The sequence below is a fragment of the Alosa alosa genome, chromosome 13, assembly GCF_017589495.1.
Source record: "Alosa alosa isolate M-15738 ecotype Scorff River chromosome 13, AALO_Geno_1.1, whole genome shotgun sequence".
Lineage (NCBI taxonomy): Eukaryota > Metazoa > Chordata > Actinopteri > Clupeiformes > Clupeidae > Alosa > Alosa alosa.
This window is the reverse complement of record NC_063201.1, coordinates 10979355-11001234: the sequence shown is the minus strand read 5'-3', so window position 1 is coordinate 11001234 and position 21880 is coordinate 10979355. Positions and strand designations below refer to the sequence as shown.

The window sequence follows — 21880 nt, the reverse complement described above, 5'->3', positions numbered from 1 at the left end:
CTAAAAATGATTAGCTAACTAGCATGTTAACATGCTAGCATGCTAACTATGTTAACCATGTTACTTAGCTAACTTAGCTAATCATTTTAGCAGTTATGCTAACTATGCTAACTAAAGATCTTAACTATCTTAACCATGTTACTTAGCTAACTTAGCTAATCATTTTTAACAGTTTTGTTAAAAATGCTAACTAGCATATATAGTCCAGGTGGCCCGAACACCTGCCATAGGATTCTAATTGCTTAACGGCTCTATTGTGATGTCATCAGCCCATGTTAAGTCTATGGGGAAATTTTGACTAGTTTTTAATTAATAGTTTAAAAAGTATAAAAAGTTACAAAGTTGAAAATACAAAGCCCACATGTCCTAAGTAAGACCTAATGTAACATAGTTTGAATGAAGTTTCTCGTTAAACGGTTTAAGCTGCATTAACTGCGTTAGAAGAAGAAGAATAAGAAGAAGAAGAAAAAGCCTTGGAATAACAGTACAGTGCATTTTCATGCACTGTAATAAGAAGAAGCCTAGGAAGAACAGTACAGTGCATTTTCATGCACTGTAATAAGAAGCCTAGGAAGAACAGTACAGTGCATTTTCATGCACTGTAATAGGCCTTTATCACGGCAGCCGAAGTAGGAAGTGAACAGCCCTGTTACTGTGTGAGCACAGGTGTTTCTAATTAAGTGTCAGATTCGGCCACAGTTACTTCAACCAGAGGCCTCGTTAATGTTTTTAGGAACACCTGTGGTTTGCCTGCCAACAGGAAATTGAACAGCCCTGCTTCAGCTGCCCGTGGGCTGCCGTGATAAAGGCCTATTAGCTTAAAACCGTGAGAATCAAGCAAGCCCCATGGGCCGTCACAGCCTTAAAGTGACAGGCACTCAATTCGACTTGCATAGCACCAATTCACCCCTTGCAGACACGTGACTTAAGTCACGTGACGGCTCCATGCTGGATGGCAAAAAGATGGGAGACGGACGGCAAATTACATTGTGTCATAAAGATTATGATGAACTGAACACCATTACTATAACATCTTTGTAGTTCAATGTATTGCTGTTTGGGGTCTGATAGTCAAAGAAGATGCCAGTGGTGTTGTTAGATGAAATGGGTCATGATCGCAAATGTAAATTTATTAAAACTGGTGGTAACAGCAAGGGGAGATAACGTTACGTTAGGCTACTGTAATTAACATTATGGTAAATGAACACCCATAAGTATTTCTGGACTAAAATATTGCAAAGCGATTTGGTTACTTTATTTGTCTTGCTTTTATCAGTTGTAACATAGTCAAAACGTTAAGAATGTCATATCAGAACATGACATAATAACTAGCTGCCACACTTAGAAGCTAGCTATTCTAGTGCTAGGGCTAATGTAACTCGTCAGTTTGTACGTTGCCCAGCGAATAAACTTACTTCTTACATGTCTTAAGTTAAAGAATTGAAAGAAATAGGAAATTTAAAAAAAACTTGAACGGTATTATCTGTTTACATTCAGATCTTGCCAAAGACTTTGCCTAAGTGCTCTCTGCCGTCCTGTTCAGAGTCTATGGTTGCTGTGCTTCATACACTGAGGAGATAAGCATGCAATTGTGGTTGAAATACTCCCGAAACACAAAGAAAACAAACCAAAATATATCTATGCAAGAACATGGGATGTTGTTGTATTCCAAACAATAAGCCAACAGTCGTGGAAGGGCATTACTACGGTTAAATCTCACTATAATCTCCTAGCTGTGCGATATGTCCCATTACAACCCATTGATTTGATTCGTGTTCTTGCCGTCCACTAGGCTATTTTGCTGTGGCGCGAACAAAACGTGACGTCACTTGCAAGGGGTGAATACAGTAACCTGGCAATAGCCAGATGAATTTCGCTCCGCCTAGCTCCACTCATCCATCTGGAACCGATCCATTGAAGTGTTGCTTCAGAAGGCTGGGCCTAATCAAAAAATGCTTGCATATGATTGAATAAGCCACTTGTCCGTCATCTATTGACGTGCTACTTCAACCACTCACATCAAAGCCAACCCGTGGCGCTAATAACAGACTCACAGTCGCTTCTGCAGCTATGTCACATCTATGAAACTCCGCCCTCTGCGTCCTGATTGGCTAAACCATAAAGTTGGTTGGAGAAATCACTCTCAATGGAAGAGGTCCCAGATGGATGTGAGTGAAGCTAGGCGGAGCTAAGCGGAACGACATTCATCTGGCTAGGGTCAGGTTACCAATACAGTGTAATGACATGAAAGAAAAGTCTATATAGTTTATACAGTGCTGTGCAAAAGTTAATTACAAAAAAAAATAGGACAATTATTTTTTTAATGTATCATGGATCATAAATAATTCTAGTAATAGTAATAGTTTGTACAGTGGCCTACAGTGTACAGTTGTACAGTGGCTAATTACTAATAATGTAAATGAAAAAGGTGAAAGAAAAACATGAATAATCCTGTTCAAGTACTGCAATAATCATGCTTTGTAAATGTTTGTGTTGATGGTTGTCATAATTTGTAACACTCAATCTGAAAAAATCCACCAGAAGTCACCATTTAAGGAGTCATTTTCTTTTTTTTGGGGGTACAGCACCGTTGCTGGAAACATTTCTAGGGGAAACTGTATTTCAAATGTGTATTTGTTTTAATATTGATGATTATAACTGACAACTAATGACAATCCCAAATTCGGTATCTCAGAAAATCTCTTGGTGTCTCTTGTTCAAGTGTGGCTTGACGCAAGGAAGTATGTCTTGCATACGTCTGTGCGTGGTGGTTCTTGAAACACTGACTCCAGCTGCAGTCCACTCTTTGTGAGGCTCCCCCACATTTTTGAATGTGTTTTGTTTCACAATCCTCTCCAGGGTGTGGTTATCCCTATTGCTTGTACACTTTGTTTCTACCACATATTTTCCTTCCCTTCGCCTCTCTATCAATGTGCTTGGACACAGAGCTCTGTGAACAGCCAGCCTCTTTAGTAATGACCTTTTGTGTCTTGCCCTCCTTGTGAGCAGTCAGCAGTCTTCCCCATGATTGTGTAGCCTATAGAACTAGACTGAGAGACCATTTAAAAGCCTTTGCAGGTGTTTTGAGTTAATTAGCTGATTCAAGTGTGGCACCAGGTGTCTTCAATATTGAACCTTTTCACAATATTCTAATTTTCTGAGATACTGAATTTGGGGTTTTCATTAGTTGTCAGTTATAATCATCAAAATTAAAAGAACTAAACTCTTGAAATATATCAGTATGTGTGGAGTGAATTACTGAAATAAATCAACTTGGGGCCTGTATTTCTGATTTAACACTATTGTAGCAGTAACTCATGCTAACTCCCTTTCTTCATCTTTGTCTTTGTATTTCTCTCTCTCTCTCTTTCTTCCCTCATCTCTCTCTCTCCCTCCCTCCCTCCAGGAAAGCACAGGAGCAGGATAAGAAGGTGGTGGTGGCAGGCTGTGTTCCTCAGGCTCAGCCCAGGATGGACTACCTCAAAGGCCTCAGCATCATTGGGGTAAGGCGAGCAGAGAGGTGTGTGTGTGTATGAGTGTCATTGTGTGTGTGTGTGTGTGTGTGTGTGTGTGTGTGTGTGTGAGTGTCATTGTGTGTGTGTGTCTGAAAGAGAGGTGAATAGCAGATCTAAAGTTGTTTTTTTTGTTTGAGGAGCTTGTAAATGTTAGTGTGTGTGTGGAGGAGATGTAGGTTGGGATGCAGCTTGGGTGTGGACATGTTTGAATGTGCACAGTCTGTTTAGGGAGTGTGTTTAATGGCAGTTTAATCTGGTGCCTGTTCTCAATTACTTAAATGCAGTTTTATGCAAATTCCTCTTTTATCAGTTTATTACACACACACACACACACTTGCGCACACTCAGAAACTCTATCTAGCATACACACATGTACACACAAACACAGATTTGACTTACCGACTCACACATTCACTACTAACTTGAACCACGCTTCCACCAGGTGTGTGTGTGTGTGCACGCGCACGTTTATCGGCGTGTGTGTAGGGAAATGACTGAAGTCCTCTGAGTGAGGAGTTATCCATGCAGGCAAACACCCCGAGATATGCGCGCGCGCGCACACACACACACACACACACACACACACACACACACACACACACACACACACACACACACACACACACACACACTCTCACTCAATCACTTGTGCCCCAGCTCGGTGTGTGTTGAGCTCCAGCCAGCTGTTTGTAGGGCCCCCAGCGTAAAACAGCAACGCGCGCTGATTGAATTTAATGACATTATTTATGGCCTGGTGTTTAACAGAACGCACGGGACCACCATACGCTACACAGTCAGACTCTGTAATTACCTCAGAGAGTAGCCCATTGGCCATACATGAATAAGTATACATTAAGATGCACAGGCTTTAGGGTGCACTCAAGCTTGACCAATCAGCATTATTATTAATTTACATTAAGTCCCGGCGCGGAATTGCAGTTGGAGGTGTTAGGGGATTGAAAGTTGTATACATCTGAATATTGCATTGGGGGTTCTTTGTAATATTTTTTTCTGGTGAATAACTGTATGTTCCGCATATGCGAATTTGTGTGTGTGTGTGTGTGTGTCTTTGTCTGCTGTCATATTGAAGGCCTCAGCACAGAAGGAGAGTCTGTGTTTATCATTACATTTTACATTTATCCATTCTAGATCTGTCAGAAACACCAGAGAATGAAGGAGGGATGAGATGAGGAGGGGGACTGAGATAATGAGGGAGGAGATGAGGAGAGAAAGAAAGAAATAAAGAGGGAAGAGGGATGGAGGAGAGAGACAAGCAGAGGACATGTGGATAAAGGGTGTCAGGAGGTGTGTGTGTGTGTGTGTGTGTGTGTGTGTGTGTGTGTTAGGGTGTGTCTGTAGGGTTCCTTGAGAGCTCATCTTAGCTTTCGCGCTGCTGCTCTGAGGAGCAGTTAAAGCCTCTTAGAAGTGATACTCTCTGACTGGACCCCATGGAGTTTGTTTTTCAAAACAACAGCTAGACAGAACACCGCACACACATGCATGAATACTCACACACTCCACCACTGGCCTGAAAACACAGTCGCACATAACCCCTGAACAGAAAATATATACAGTATAGTACACATGCACACACTCACACAACTCCCAACCCTAAGCCAGTGTGTTAGTGGTGTAGGTCCCAAACTCCCCCTAAGCAAGTGTGTTAGTGTTGTAGGTCCTAAACTGCACCTAAGCAAGTGTGATGGTGTTGATGGTGCTCCTGATGGTGGTGGTGTTGGTGGTGCTCCTGATGATGGTGGTGTTGGTGGTGCTCCTGATGGTGGTGGTGTTGGTGGTGCTCCTGATGGTGGTGTTGGTGGTGCTCCTGATGGTGTTGGTGTTGGTGGTGCTCCTGATGGTGATATTGTTGGTGGTGCTCCTGATGATGGTGGTGCTCCTGATGATGGTGGTGTTGGTGGTGCTCCTGATGGTGTTGGTGTTGGTGCTGCTCCTGATGGTGTTGGTGCTCCTGATGGTGTTGGTGTTGCTCCTGATGGTGTTGGTGGTGCTCCTGATGGTGGTGGTGTTGGTGGTGCTCCTGATGGTGTTGGTGGTGCTCCTGATGGTGATGGTGTTGGTGGTGCTCCTGATGGTGATGGTGTTGGTGGTGCTCCTGATGGTGATGGTGTTGGTGGTGCTCCTGATGATGGTGGTGCTCCTGATGGTGGTGGTGGTGCTCCTGATGGTGTTGGTGGTGCTCCTGATGGTGGTGGTGTTGGTGGTGCTCCTGATGGTGTTGGTGGTGCTCCTGATGGTGTTGGTGGTGCTCCTGATGATGGTGTTGGTGGTACTCCTGTGTGGATCAGGCTGCTCGTTAGCCCTGGTGTAATCCTGATGTTGGCGCAGATGATGGCCCTGATAGCCTGAGACTGGTGATGAGACGCTGCCAGACAGACACCTCCCACTGTCACAAGCCCCCGGGATCTAATTCAGGCTTAGCGCAGCGATTATCATCAGCTCTGTGTGTGTGTGGGTTAGTTTTATTTATGTTTAGCTCTGATCTGTGCTTGTGTTTTATAAGCAATGTGCTTTAATAAGATTAGGGATGTTTTTCTTACAGCAGTGCTGCTTTAACTCCCTGTGTGTGAACGGGTTTCACGTAGCTTGAGACTGTGTGTTTTGTGTGTGTGTGTGTGTGTGTGTGTGTGTGTGTGTGTGCGCACGTTTGTTTGTCATTATACTTTTGTGTCAGCACTTATCGTCAGATCCTTATCGTCAGTCAGTTAGTGTCGGTGTGGAGGCTGAGCATGGGGATTAATTTTGAGTGTTATCTCTCTGATCTTTCACACGCTTGTTTCCACAACACAGAGCACAACACACACACACACACACACACCTGCTATCTACCTTTTTTACACGCCGCGCCGACACACACACATGCCTTTACACACACCTGCATAAACACGAACACATTCAAAAACCACATGGTCAAATCGATCATTGCGGTACACATTCAGAGGATATGTAAGTGTGTGTGTCAGTATTTATTGTTCATGTGCATTGGCCAGTCACACCCACAGATGATGACCTTGTGTTAGCTGCGTGTGTGTTTGTGTTCGTGTGTGCGTATGCGTGCGTGTGTGTGTGTGTGTGTGTCCGAGTGTGTGTGTGTGTGTGTGTTGTAGTCCCCTGAAGAGTCTGGTCATTTCCAGAGCCAGCAGTAGTTATTGATAATCCATACAGAAGCAGCCGCCACTGCCAGACACATTCATTATAAGCTAGAAGGGCCAAAGCCACTGCCTTCCTGAGAAAGCAGTCATTAACATTGTATGTATGTGTGTGTGTGTGTGTGTGTGTGTTTACCTGTCTTCTTACCTGTCTGAAGTCTTCTTCTCTTTTTATTCAGGTGCAGCAGATTGACCGTGTAGTGGAGGTTGTGGATGAGGCTGTCAAAGGTGAGTGAGAAAGTGTGTGTCTGTGTGTGTGTGTCTGAGTGTTTTGAAATGTATGCAAAAGGTCAAACTGCAATTTTTGCTCAGTCCATGGCAAAGTCTTAAGAAAGACTTTAACCCACCCCCTCCCCAACACACACACACACACACACACACACACACACACACACACACACACACACACACACACACACACACACACACACACACACACACACACACGCGCGCGCCCCCCAGATCCATCCAGCTGTGCAAGTGACCCCCATGTCTAGCAGTCGTCCCTGTTGCTGCAGGCTACTGGACACAGCTGTGGCTGTGTGAAGAGAAGGGAGGGGAGGAACCAGAACCAGCAGAGACAGAGAGAATGAGAGGGGGATAAAGACAACAGGGGGAGAGAGAGGGAGCGAAGGAGGGAGAGAGGGAGAAACTGAGAGGGATACAGTGAGTGGCAGGGAGATGGATGACTTGAGAAGGCACGCATTCCTGAGCTGCTGCCAAAGACCCTGAGTGTGTGTGTGTGTGAGAGTGTGTGTGGGAGGTGATGGTGTTTTCACAGTGACGTGCTCCATGGCAACCTCATCTGTTCACTCCTTTGACCTTTGGCTATCACATCATCAGCTCTGGCCAGAGAGGTCAGTGGACAGCACTGAGACTCTGAGTTCCAATTCCAATCTCTTAATAATGCACCTGTCTCTGTGTGTGTGTGTGTGTGTACACATGTGTGGTGTGTGTGTGTGTTTGTATGTATGTGTGTGTGTACATGTGTGTGTGTGTGTCTTTTGCTAGATAATGTGAGCCCTATCTGATTCTCGTCATTGCTGTAGCTAATGACGAGTCCAAAAAACACACACAACAAAATAAACATAAATCATGCAAATAAACAACAATGTCAGCGTGATGCAAGTGTGTAACTGTACTGTTCTGTGCGCCGTCTCTCCTCAGCCCCTGTGCTGCCGCGCGTGCGTGTGTGTGTGTGTGTGTGTGTGTGCGTGTGCGTGCGCGTGCGTTCTAGTCCCCGTCCCAGTCATGCGGTTAGGGTTTCATCAAGCTGGAGCTGGTTTACGTTGGAGAACCCCCAGACCACTGCTGACCCCATGTCGTACTGCACAGCATCCAGACCACTATCGCAACAAGGCCACATCGGATCCAGCCTCTCGTCCAGAGACCTTTCTCCCTCCCTCTCTATCTTTCTCAATCTTTCTCTGTCCCTCTCTCTCTCTCGCTCTCTGCTGTATTGCTGGTTTTGATTTAGGTGTGTTTGTCGTTTATGAACCCCATACCACCGTTGATCATTAAATCGTTAAAAAGATGCATTGCCGGATCAGAGCCAGACCATAGCCAGATTCAGGCCAGATCCCAGTCAGATGTGACCCTTGGTGCACACACAGGTTTTGTGTGTGTGTGTGTGTGTGTGTGTGTGTGTGTGTGTATGTGGAGAATGGAGTCCAAGCCTCATGGGAGACGGAATGCGCTGATTTCTGTGGTGAGCCACAGTGTGGAGAGGTTGAGCGTCATGCATCATGCTGACGTTGTTTATGTGTGTGTGTGTGTGTGTGTGTGTGTGTCCATATGTGATTTTATGTTTATGCATTTGTGTGTGTGTGTGTGTGTGTGTGTTTTGGAGTGTCATCAGCTCCAGCTGTGATGAGAGTCAGGCAGGGCTCATGTTACCTGCCAACACACATAAACACACACACACACAAGTGTTTTTTTTTTTTCTGTGCCTCTGTGTGTGAGCATTAAACCAGGGCCGGAGCACTGTGTGGAGACAAACTCAGGGTCAACACACACACACACATACACACATACTGCTGTGTTGGGCTGTTAAGAGGCATCTGCTCTCTCAGTCTGAAGTGACAGCAGGGTGCAGAGGTCATTATGACTGCAGAATGTGTCTGTCCATCAGGCCACTGCCCTGGTCTAATGACCACTGGTGTGCATGTGTGTGCGTTTGCGTGTGTGTGTGTATTTACTTTCATTTTGGTTTGGTGCATGAGGTTTAGGTCTGAGGTCTTTAGTTAAGCGTTTTGGTTTAGTCTGTTTGTTTTTCCATCTCTTTAAAACGGTTTCTGATGCAGACACTAACTGCCCTTCCCTACTCCACTGATTGGCTGGGGAACAGACGGTGTCCTTGGACATGCTGTTTCTCTTGAGTCTGATGGCTACACACACACACACACACACACACACACACACACACACACACACACACACACACAAACTGTCTCTCACACATGCACACAGGGCCCTTCAGGAAGATTTAGTTTTCTGTGGCCTGGATTGCTCTACAAGAGCTCTTAACCGATAATGATCATGACACCAACCCCTCTGAAAACAATGGATTCAAAGAGCATTGACAGGTTCTTCCAAATAAGCTGGTTATCCATTGGACCACAATGACTGAACCGGAGACTCCAGCAAGAACCAGTCTTTATGTTCTACTCTACAGTACAGTTGGGAACCATGCAGTTACTATGTATCCTGTTATGGGTCTTTTTTTAATTCCCCCTCGTCACAGAGTGATGGTGATGATGCCTATGGTGAGGCAGGATTGTCCCCTTAAAATGCAGCAGGTACAGGAGACATCTGGTACTCTGTACTCTCTAGAGATGAGAACCAGCACCCCTCCACCCACCTCTCCTCTCTCTCTTTGTCCCTCTCTCTCTCTCCACCCCCACCCCCCCTCTCTCGGTCCTGATGGGAGAGGAAAGGATGCTGGGACACTGTAGCCTGAGAAGCGCTACCGATGCCATACTGAACTGAACCAGTGAATCAGAAAATGACTTGTTCTACATGGAGGCCAAAAGGCTCTTTCTCTGTCGCGCCGCCATTATTTGCATGTAGATGGGTGTTTGAATTATTTATCTGAAGTTATTAGCATGCTTTGTGTATGTGCGTGTGTGTGTGAGCGGCGGTCACTGCTTTAATTAAATTCTGCTGTGTGTGTGTGTGTGTGTCTGCAGCGGAGGCGTGATTAAGGAGCTGAGCGACCAAGAAGCCTGAGCATCCGAGCACTTAGCACACACCTGCACAGGTCACCGTGTCCGCTGATACCCCCTCTCTCTTTCCCCCTCTCTCTCTCTTTTTCATATCTCTCTCCCTCCACCTTGTCTTCCACCCAATTTTCTCTCTCTGGTCCTTGCTCTCCCACTCACTCCTTCTCTCTCTCTTTCCTCTTTCTCTCTCCCTCCCTCGTTCTCTCGCTCTCTCCCTCCACTCCCTTCACCTCCTTCTGTAATTTCCCCTTTCTCTTTCACTGCTTTCCTCAATCACCTTCCCTCTCCATCTCTCCATCTCTTCATCTCTTTCCCTTTCCCTCCTTGTTTCCTTTTTCTCTCCCTGACCTTAAGACAGAGGGCTTGTGTCTAAATGGTCCATTACAGCAGAATTGCTTTATGTCTTGTTAAATTTATAAGGCAAAAAGGGGTCAAGTGAGGAGGGTTCTCAGTCTTCCTGCTCATGTCCTGGTAAAATAATAACCACTTCGGCTCGCTGGCTGTAAACACGTTTATTCAAAGACGCCGGCGCCCTGACCCTAAAGTGGGCGTGTGTGCGTGTGTGTGCATGCGTGCGTGTGTGTGTGTGTGTGTGTGTGTGTGTGTGTGTGTGTGTCTCTCACTAAAGACATTTATTTCCACCCAGCGTCTTGTTCAGGATGCCTGAAATTGGATTTGGAGTTCTGAGTTTTGTTCTGTCTTGGACTAGGCTCAGGAATACAGACACACACACACACACACACACACACACACACACACACACACACACACACACACACACACACACACCTCTTGCGAAAAAACACACTGGTCTATGTATCAATGGTGACTAATTATTGTGTATATATTAACATCAACACTGGGTGTATACACTACCATTCAAAAGTTTGGGGTCACTTATCAGCAACCATTCATCCAATGTTCTAAAGGTAAATTCTGTTTACTAATCTGATATCATTTTAAAAGGATAACTGAGAAAGCATTGGAGAACCCTTTTGCAATCATGTGAGCACAAAATGTAATCTGAAAACTGCTGCCCTGCTTAAAAAAAAAAAAAAGCAATGCAACTGATCTCAGCTGGTATACTGTCTGTAATGGAGTGGAATGGAAATTTCTAAGTGACCCCAAACTTTTGACTGGTGTGTGTATATATATATTCACACACGCCCACATATACACACACACACACACACCTTGTGTATATATTAGTGCTGTCAAACGATTACAAATTTGAATCACGATTAATCCCTGAATTCCTATAGTTAATCACGATTAATCACATATTTTATCGCATGATTAAAATTCTATTATTTTGCATTTCTTAACTTTCCAGGAGTCCATGTTAACAATATAAAGCAATTATTGTGTATCTTGATTAGGATTCAAATGAAAGCAAAGCAAGTTACTTCATTAACTTAACTTTAAGACGTAGGTCTATTTGATTATTTCAAATCAAATTTCAAAAGATGTGCAGCAGACCTGAGGCAACACAATATACAAACATAAAATACTATATTCATTATCTTTGAGTTCAGTTGAAAATAAGGAACTTTTCAACATGAGTGCATTGCCATTTTATAGGCCTACAGTCTATGGTGCACCGTCACTTGCCACACACATCAGCGCCGAAGTTTTTAACAGGCAAACACTGGATGAACAATGGATTTTATGGAGTGGCGTCGACCAAATATAACTGAATCGTGATTTAGCCTACACGGCGGCAAAGTGCGATGCTGGTGTGCAGAGTTGTATTGAAAAGAATGGAATCTAATGTACAGTAAATTAATGTCGAAAGCAGAGTGCATCTCACTTATGTCGGCATCGGTGTCCACAGCAATTTAAAACCCCATTCAGCTGACCGGGAGTTCAGAACTGCGTTGGTGTTTATTGTACGAATCTACTCTTTGGCCGGCTCGTAAGCCCAAACAAGTGTGTGCAGCATGCCTTTACGTAGCCTACGTAGGCTACATTTAATCTGCATCACGCCCCATTTTAGCGAAAAATAAGTTAACATACATACATCATTGATTCTAATGGGAAAGACAGATGGCCTAATCACACCTTGACGTTACATCTAGTTATTAATTTACAGGCCATTCAATAATTTTACTAACACGGTAGTTATAAAGAATTATATGTATGTTACTTAGGCTACTCATGTCGAAACGATGTAGGCTACATTACAACCCATTCAGCACGTAGCCTACTAGCTACACTTACCATATGCCATGTAAAACGGTTAGTAACTATAAGTAGTAAGTAGTAACTATAAGTCTATAAGTAACTATAAGAAAAAAAAAAAGTGATCTATTGAACTGTGTGTTTGGCTTTCCCCAGGTCACTCAGTACGTCTACTGGGTCAGAAGAAGGACAACGGGCGTCGTCTGGGCGGCGCACGGCTGGATCTGCCCAAGATCAGGAAGAACCCGCTCATCGAGATCATCTCCATCAACACAGGGTGAGCACTCCACACACACGCCACTCAGAGAAGCAGGGAAGAGGGAGAGGAGAGGAGGATGGAGAAGAGGATGAGGAGGAGGATGAAGAGGAGGAGAAGGATGAGGGGGAGGATGAAGAGGAGGAGGATGGAGATGAGGAGGAGGATGAAGAGGAGGAGAAGGATGAGGAGGAGGATGAAGAGGAGGAGAAGGATGAGGAGGAGGAGAAGGATGAGGGGGAGGATGAAGAGGAGGAGGATGGAGAGGAGGATGGAGAGGAGGATGGAGAGGAGGATGGAGAGGAGGATGGAGAGGAGGAGGAGGAGGAGGGGGGGGAAAAAAAGGAAAAGAAAAGAAAAGAAAAAAGAGAGGAATTGGAGAGAGAGAGAGAGAGAGAGAGAGAGAGAGAGAGAGAGAGAGAGAGAGATGATCTGTGAAGGAAAGGACAGAGCCTGCTGATTGGACTGATCAGACACAGAGGGGGAGAGTTGAATGGGCTACTTGCACGAAAGGCTCTCAATGTGGCCGTTTATTTTCCAGTGGAGCCAGGTGTGTTTGAACCTGCCGCTACTGTTAATGTAATTAGTGTCTACACTGACCCGGTTGAGTGTTTCACTAGGGAATCAGCACGTTATGATAAAGAAGGATTGATGCGTGTGTTAGAATTGTTATTATCGGGCAAACAAGATATTCAGTGTCGGAATGAAGATATAAGGAGTAGAATCCAGCATAAGATGTCGTTATAACACAATTAGCACTGCAACGGGGAACTAGTGCCCATTGAGAAGAGAAGATGGGCCGAGTGAAAGACAGAAGAGGAGAATGCGAAGAAGAAGAAGAGAGGAATAAAGGGAGAGAGAAAGAACAAGGGAATGAGGGAGAAGGAGCGATAGGGAGAGAGAAAGATTGGTGGCGGCATGGAGCAGGGAGAGTGGACGAGTAAACTGTGTTAAAAGTCCACCTCATGAAATATTCAGCTTCATCCCACAATTCAATTTCTATCTCCATCCCCTGCTGACAGTGTGTGTGTGTGTGTGTGCGCAGTCAAACATAAACACACATATATACACACACACCTTCCTGCAGCTCCCCAGTCTGTCTCCCACTGGTCAAATACACTTTTCATTGTATCAATTTAATGTAGCGTGTGTGCGTATGCGAGTGTTCGTGCATGTGGCTGCATGACTATTTGGGTATCAAATCTGTTTGCTTTGTGGATGATGTTATTACGGGGGTCGCAAGGGTGTGTGTGTGTGTGTGTGTGTTTAAATGTAATTGTAAATGAAAAGAAAAACCAGCATGCAGTTTTAATGAGAGTGACACACCTGTAGTTGAGGTCAAGACTGAATCTCAGCTTTGTGAAATCACTGGAGACACAGAAGAGATGGATGAGTGTGTGTGTGTGTGTCCATGTGTGTGTGATGGAGAGGGAGGGAAGGGTAGAGAGAGAGAAAGATGGTGAGAGGTAGAGATTGTGGGTTTTTGTGACTCTATCCAGAGGAGCCTGTTCTCTCTCCTCTCCTCTCCTTTCTGCTCCTCTCCTCTCCTCTCTGCTCTGCTCCTCTCCTCTCCTCTCCTGTTCTCCTGTGTGGGGAGGTGGCAGGGTGTGCTAGCGTGTGTTTGGTCTCCTCTTTCAGTCCTATGTGACTACATGAAAATCACCCTCACAATGACACTGTGTGTGTGTGTACCTGAATTTGAATTCTATGGACATATGCAACAGACCATAACAATTGGAGCTGAACCAAGCCACACAGTGCTGGGCATATGTGTGTTGTGGTGGTGAGACGTTGAGCTCTGTTTTGTGTGTGTGTGTGTTTGTGTTGTTAGTGAGACATTGATCTTTGTTTTGTGTGTGTGTGTGTGTGCCTGCCTGTGTGTGTGTGTGCATGTGTGTGTTTGGTGGTGGTGAGATGTTTAGAAGGGATCTAACAATCAGAGTGAGCATGAGTCATCATTATGATAGAGAAGTTATTTCCACAAATGACTCAAATTTCTTCCCCATCCTACCCCCCCTTCCCCATCCACCCCCCTTCCCCATCCACCCCCCTTCTCTCTCTTTCTCTCCTACTCGTTCTTCCTCTATCTCCATGTCTAGCACGCAGAGAGAGACACACACACACACACACACACACACACACACACACACACACACACACAGACACAGACACACATAAACACACACACACACACACACACACACACACACACACACACACACACACACAGACAGACACACAAACACACACACACACACAAAGACACACACACACACATAGACAGACACACATACACTCAAACAGGGAAAGAGAGAGATAGACACACACACACACACACTGAGAGAGAGAGAGAGAGAGACACACACACACACACACACACACACATACACATGTGCACACACACACAGTGTTATTTATCCTTTTCTCCCTTCTGTCACTCGTCTCATTCTCTCATTCTTTTTCCCCCTCTTTCTTTCTGAGACACTCTTCGCTTCTCACTCTTCAACATCTCTCTTGGCTTGCACCTTTATGAAGTGTGTGTGCATGTACGTTTGCATGTCTGCGTGCATGCATGCATGCATGTGCTCATGGGGTAAATGGGTATGCAGGTGTACGCTGAGAGTTGGTTGGTGTGTGTGTGTTTGTGTTTGTGTGTATTTGTACGTGTGTGTGTTTTGTTCACATCTCTGTGTGTGTGCGTGCTCAGGGTGTAAATATGCAGGTGCACGTTGGGAGACTGTGTGTGTGTGTGTGTGTGTGTGTGTGTGTGTGTGTGTGTGTGTGTGTGTGTGTGTGTGTGTGTGTGTGTGTGTGTGTGTGTGTGTGTGTGTGTGTGTGTGTGTGTGTGTGTTGTGATGGGTTATGGTCTCAGCAGGTTGCTGGGCTGATACGTGGCTGCGGTTGAAAGCGATCACTGGGGTATGGCACCCAATTTATCACTCCGCTGGCTCATGATGCTGCTCATATCTCTGCCCCGAAGCAGCCACACACTTGCCACCAAAACCCTGTATATATCCCCTCTGACCAGCCACACACACACACACACACACACACACACACACACACACACACACACACACACACACACACACACACACACACACTCGGCTCACGCACCTATACAAAGCTGCCATTTCCAATTATCCCTGCCCCAGGGATGATTAGAAGCAGCAGTCATTCTATAGGCAAGCGTTTAAAGTGGGAAGTGGTAGGCTATTTGGAGCGTGTGTGTGTGCGCTCGTAGGTCTCGCCTGATAATCCTCGGGATGCCCAGTCGTCCCCTCCGCCCACTGTCCTGGAGGCTGGAGATCGATACGGCCGCAGACGCTGCAGACCGAGCCTCATTATGCTCGCACACCTCTGTAAACACACTGTGTGTGTGTGTCTCTGTGTGTGTGTGGTGGTGGGTGGAGGGGGGGGGGCTGTGTGTGCTGTGCTGTGCTTTTGATGGTAAATTTGAGGAAAAGTTGGTGATTCTACATTGAAAACACTGATTTTACATTGAAAAAGGGTCCCAAAACTAAGGCCTGTAAAATATTTCTGTTCAAATCCTATGTCTTCATGTCCTCAAAATTACTTCAGTTTTACAGCCTGAAAATTGATTTTCCCTAGACAAAAAGGCCCTAGATTTGGAAAAAAAGTGCAGAAAGTGTAATGTTGTTTGGAACTGTAGAAGAGGTATAAAAATAGCGTTTTGTAGCGGCAAAAGGACATGCCCGGGTCACTTCCAGGCTTATGAGTTTTGACTAAAAACGGTAAAATCGAACTTTCTCAAAACACATCCGAATGACATGATTTTGATGTCAACTCAATGTATGTACTCCCAATCATCCGTAAATTGATCTAAAGTGCATTTTACTCCGGATAATTCCTATAATATCTGTGCATTTGTTGCAGTGACCTCAAATATTGGCTCAACATTAATAAAGCATTGTATTTGCAGACAAAATAAAGATTGGTGACGTGGATACAAAAAATAGTTTACAAGACCCTCAGTATCACCAGTTTTGCACTTTTTTCCATATCTAGGGCCTTATATAAAACGAATGTGAATGCAGTACAAACGATGATCCTATCATAACGAGAACATGTCTGTCTTCCACTCTACAGAGTTTGGGCAGGCTAGGAATAATACTTTTCAAGATATTAATTAATGCCCTCCAAGATAAGGCATTTCTGATAGTGTAAAGCTTATACAAAATCAAGGGTGAAAAAATGTATGAAAACATTGGAATTTAGCAAAAATATTTTACAGGTCATAGTCTTGGGACCTAAATATTATGTAGACAAACTTTCAGCAAAGTCTGAGATGGTACAGCAACCATTTTCTTGGATTTTGTCTGATTTGACACAAAATGACCTGTTTTGTCTGTGACAGTGCTAGTACTTCTGGTGCATCCTGAAGTGTGTTTTGGATTGTGGCTTTTTGGCAGACACTTCTAGCACTGCGTTCCCAGAAGTAGCGGTTGTTAAGCATCAGCAAAAAAAAACACATGACGCAATACAAGCACTGAGCACTGAGCTCCACATAAAAGGATGTTTTGCTGTGATTTGATTTCCTATTTAATTTGTCCGGAACAGGAGCCCTCGCCCAGACGAGCGCCGCGCGGCTCAGACCCCCGCGAGCCCATCTGGCCGCTGGTAAAAGCCCAAAGCTCCTCGTCCTCCTCCTCATCCCTTTGTTATTGTTTTTCTGTCCACCGTGTGCACTTAGTGTGGGAATCACAGCGTGGTGGCTGCTGAAGCGCTTTTTTGAGGAAGTGCTAAAAGTGTGTTAGTGGAAGAAGAACTCTGCTGCTCTCGTCTCGAGAGTGAAGTCCATTAAAGCTGAGCCGGCGTCAGCCGTGCACATCGCTACGCTACGCTACACTGGCGGCCTTAAGGGCTCCTCCTCAGGCCTGTTTACCATCCACAGAGATTAGACCAGATGAAATAATGACACTAGACACACACACACACACACACAACCACAGATGCTGGTGTCACAGTCAGAGGTGATAGGCTCCTTGGTAAGCCTCTTAGGCATATGTCAATCTATAAGGCGCACTGCAGTCTGATGCTTTATGAGAGGGCCTTTTGTGTTTGAGCGTGAGAGATCGGTCACTTACTCCCTTGAACTCCTCCTTGGGTGTTAACCCCATTGACCTCTGACTGCTTGACCCCTTTGTGACCTCTACTGCTCATCTTTGATGTATCACACACACACACACACACACGCACACACACACACACAGTATATAGTGTTGTTGTGTCCATCTCAGCAACACACACAGTGTGGGGTCTGGATCTAGAGGAGTGTGTGTGTGTACTGGGCATCTGTGTTGCCATACCAGCACACCAGCCTAATGAGCTTTGACTGTTTATTTAGCCCATCACTGTAACCCACTGTCTGTTGGATTTCAAATTCATCAAATTCCTCTATTAATGTATGTTCCTGATTTATTGCCTTGATGATGAATGTTTCCTGGATTTGGGCTCATCCACATAATACAATAATATTGTGTTTATGTATTTAACCATGTGTTCAGCTCCTAACATGATGAGATCGGCTCAATCCAAATGGCATCAAATAAATAAAATTTCAAATTTAATCATAATTTAAACAATATCGCTGTAGGAAGCCAGATGGTTAATCTATAGGAGTGTATTAGGATGGGCTGATAAACCGCTTGTTTAATGATGCTGGTCAGCTTTGGTCAACTTGAGTAGTCCTCTTGTCTCATTCACATGACTAACCTTGTACACATGCGCACACACACACACACACACACACACACACACACACACAGAGGTTTGTATTGGGTTACAAATGTTTCTCAACATGTTTGTGTGTGTGTGTTTGTGTTGAGTAGGTTTTCTTGGCCACTGTTCTCAGCAGTGTTTGGATGTGCTGAACAGACTAGTCTATTTGATATGTTTACGGTGATGACACACTTATGTCTTACAGTGGCCTAGACACAGCTGTCAATGCACGTCTATTGTGAGTTATCAATTGTCAGTAACTTGTGTGTTCACTGACTGTGCAGCAGATGTGGTGTGTGTGTGTGTGTGTGTGGGGGTATTAAGGCTTCATGACCCCAGATGGCTGTCTGGCTGTTCAGACGTCACTGTTGTTTTTCAGCAAACTGCTGAGTGTGTGTGCGTGTGTCTCTTGTTTAGAGTGTATGACACACACACACACACACACACACACAGGGTAAGCTGCATGAGGAGCAAAACTATCTCCCCCCCATTATTGCCCGGTCCTCCCCAGGGCTTTGCGATGGCTGTTTTGCATGGTGGAGAGATGGCAATGCTTTATATTTTTGTGGGCTTACACTGTAATAATCTGCAGCTGGTGGGTGTCAATCGAGGTCATGGCACACAGTGTATGTCTTTGTGTTTAGTGTATGTGTTTTTGTGTTTGTGTGTGTGTGTAGTTAATGGGTGAGTGAATATTTTTGTACATGTGAGATGAAGTATGTGTGTACAGGTGAGATGTTTTTGTGAAAGATGTGTGTGTAAAAGATTGTGTGTGTGTGTGTGTGTGTGAGTTTGTGTGTGTGTGCATATATACCCCACTATACATTATAGCTCTATGGTGTAGATGTCCATGTTCAGGTCACATGTCAAGACAGATGTGTTGTCCGTGGTCTGGTAGACGTCACAGTACACTATTGGCCAGGGTGGCTTAACCAGTGTGAATGACAACAAACACACACACACTTAGGATTCGAGGAAGCCGATGATGAGGGATTCTGGGATTTTACAACCCCAAAACAAAAAAAGTTGGGACATTGTGTAAAATGCAAATAAAAACAGAATGTGATAATATACAAGTCTCGTAAACCCATATATAGTAGCAAGAAGGACATAGACAACATATCAATGTTGAAAATGAAAATTTGGACAATTTCATGGAAAATATCTGTTAATTTTGAATTTGATGCCAAAAAAGTTGGGATGGGAGCATGTTTACCACTGTGCTGCTTCACCTCTTCATTTAACAAAATTCTGTAAATGTTTAGGAACTGAGGAGACCATTTGCTAGAGTTTTGAGAATGAAATGTTGACCCATTACTCCCTAATACAGGATTTCAGCTGCTCAGTATGGGGTTTTCTTAGTCATGTTTTTCATTCCATTATGCATCTAATTTGACAAATCTGGACTGCAGACAGGCCACTGTAGCACCTGGACTCTTCCTCTATGGAGAAATACTATTTAAATATGTGCAGAATTCATTTTGGCATTGTTTTCCTGAAATGTGCAAGGTCTTCCTTGGAATAGACATTGCCTGGATGGCAGTATAAAACCTGTATACATCATTCAGAATTGATTATGCTTTGCCAAATGTGCAAGATGCCCATGCTATAGGCACAAATGCTCCCCACATCGTCATAGATGTTGGGTTTGGAACTGAGCACTAAAACAAGTTGGATAGGTTGGATACATGGATAGGCTCTTTAGCCCAGATGAGTCCATGATTTCCAAAAAGAATGGCAAATTTTAATTGGTCTAACCACAGGACCTTTTCCATGTTACCTCAGTCCATTTTAAACAAGCTCGGGTCCAGATAAAATGGTGGTATTTTCTGTATCATGTTTCAGTACAATTTTGGCTGTTATAATTTTGGCTGTAGTTTTTGAATTGAGTATCAAATTGTGCACATAGACAGTGGTTATCAGAGGTTTTCCTGAGCCCATACAATGACAGGTCTGGAAACAGGTCTGGTGTTGATGCAGTGCCATCTGAGGTCCAAAAGACCACGGCCATCCAATTTGTTTTTCAGCTTTTTCCCCTGTTTGCAAAGATTTCTCTGGGTTTTCTGAATGTTTCAATAATATTATGTCCTGTAGATGATGGAACTCCCTGAATACTTCACAATTTCATGTTAAGAAGCATTAAAATTAGCCTGGAAAATCCAGACCCTGATAATCTAGAAAGATTAAGGGTCTGGCAAAGAACAATGTAATGGCCCAACTCGAGGGACAGCAACAAGCATGCATTTAAAAATCTCACTGCACACAATTGGATAACACTAGACCATGTTTATTCTGAATGATTTCGGACTTTGACTAAATCGGATAACACTATGACCAATGTGTACTGTCCTCCAACGTTGCACCGCTGTCTTCATCGGTTTAGCTGGTTCCCCGGAATGTTGGGGTAAAAGTGACGTGCATCATTGCTCTTTGCCAGAGTGTCTGGCTCCAGAGAATGAATTCCATTGTACTTCTCTCTTAAGTACTCTGGATTTCCAGGGTACATTAAAATAGCATTGTTTCATCATTTGTGCACACAGGTTTACACAGAGTGATGAATAACCCTACATTTTTACTTCTAAGAGACCCGTCCTCTCTGGGATGCTCTTTTTCCTACCCAATCATGTAGCCAGTTATCCTAATTAGTTGTGAAACATTCCTCCTTTTGTTTTCTTTATCATTACACACCTTTTCCAGCATTTTGTTATCCCTGTACCAACTTTATTTGAAACATGTTGCTGGTATCAAATTCAAAATCAACATATATTTTCCATGAAATAGTCAAATGTGTCATGTTCAACATTTGAATATGTTGTCTGTGTCCATTTTGTAACTAAATATGAGTTTAAGAGTTTTGCAGATTATTGCATTTTGTTTTTATTCACATTTTACACAACGTCCCAACTTTTTCTGTTTTGGGGTTGTAATTTGTGTGTGTGTGTGTGTAAGAAGTGACATCAGAGCTGACATTTGGAAGCAGTTTAGATAGAGTGCTCTTTGTCAGACAGGGGGACTGTGTCTTGGGTGTTTTTCTGCTTGAGGCTCTGCCACACGATAACACACACACACACACACGCACACACACACACACACACGCACACACAAATTCAAATCCTTTTGAATGTCATTAGAATCTCAAAGCGTACTTGTCCCTTGAGCAGAATAGTATGTGTGTGTGTGTGTGCGTGTGTGTTTGTGTGTGTCTTGACGTATTTTTTTTAAACTCCCGCCCCCCCCCCCTCAAAATGCTCCACACATTGGCAGCACACTCCACACATTCGATTCCATTAGACTTCATTGTTTTCAGTACAACTGCGCACACCAATCAGCATCACACTTTGCCACTCAATAAAATCGCCTTCATCGCCTGTGTGCACATCTCTCTCTCTCTCTCTCTCTCTCTCTCTCTCTCTTCTTACCTCTTTCTCTCTCTTTCCTCTTTCTCTCTTTCTCTTTCTCTCTTTCTCTTTCTGTGTGGGTTTAGTTATGGCAAAAGGGCACTTTGCCCTGCACCAGGCATTAGTGGAGAGATGTCCCTTGGTTACTTCAATAGGTCCTCCAGGTAATGGTTTGTATAGAGATGTACGTTCTCTGACGTGGTTTCAGAGTTATTGAGCATTGTTTTGCTTTTAAGACTTGAAAGTCCTCATCCCATGGGTAATACAAGCCTTCCCAGAATTCAGTGTTTCCCTTCTCAGAATCCCCTTTTTATTCTACCCAGAATCCCACGCCGGTGTGTTTTATGCAAAGGTCAGTTGAAAACATCGCCAGTGGCAACTTCTTAGACTTGTCCTTCTG

At 44.2% G+C, this 21880-nt stretch overlaps 1 protein-coding gene across 2 annotated transcripts in view; it reads left to right on the top strand.

Moving 5' to 3' along the window:
- The window catches only part of cdkal1 (CDK5 regulatory subunit associated protein 1-like 1), a 264617-nt gene that overhangs the window by 74129 nt on the left and 168608 nt on the right, over nt 1–21880 (top strand). For both annotated transcript variants that reach the window (XM_048261662.1, XM_048261663.1), the window contains exons 5-7: nt 3407–3503; nt 6862–6910; nt 12241–12361. In XM_048261662.1, coding sequence (XP_048117619.1) covers nt 3407–3503; nt 6862–6910; nt 12241–12361 — 267 coding nt within the window. The remainder of the gene's footprint in view (nt 1–3406; nt 3504–6861; nt 6911–12240; nt 12362–21880) is intronic.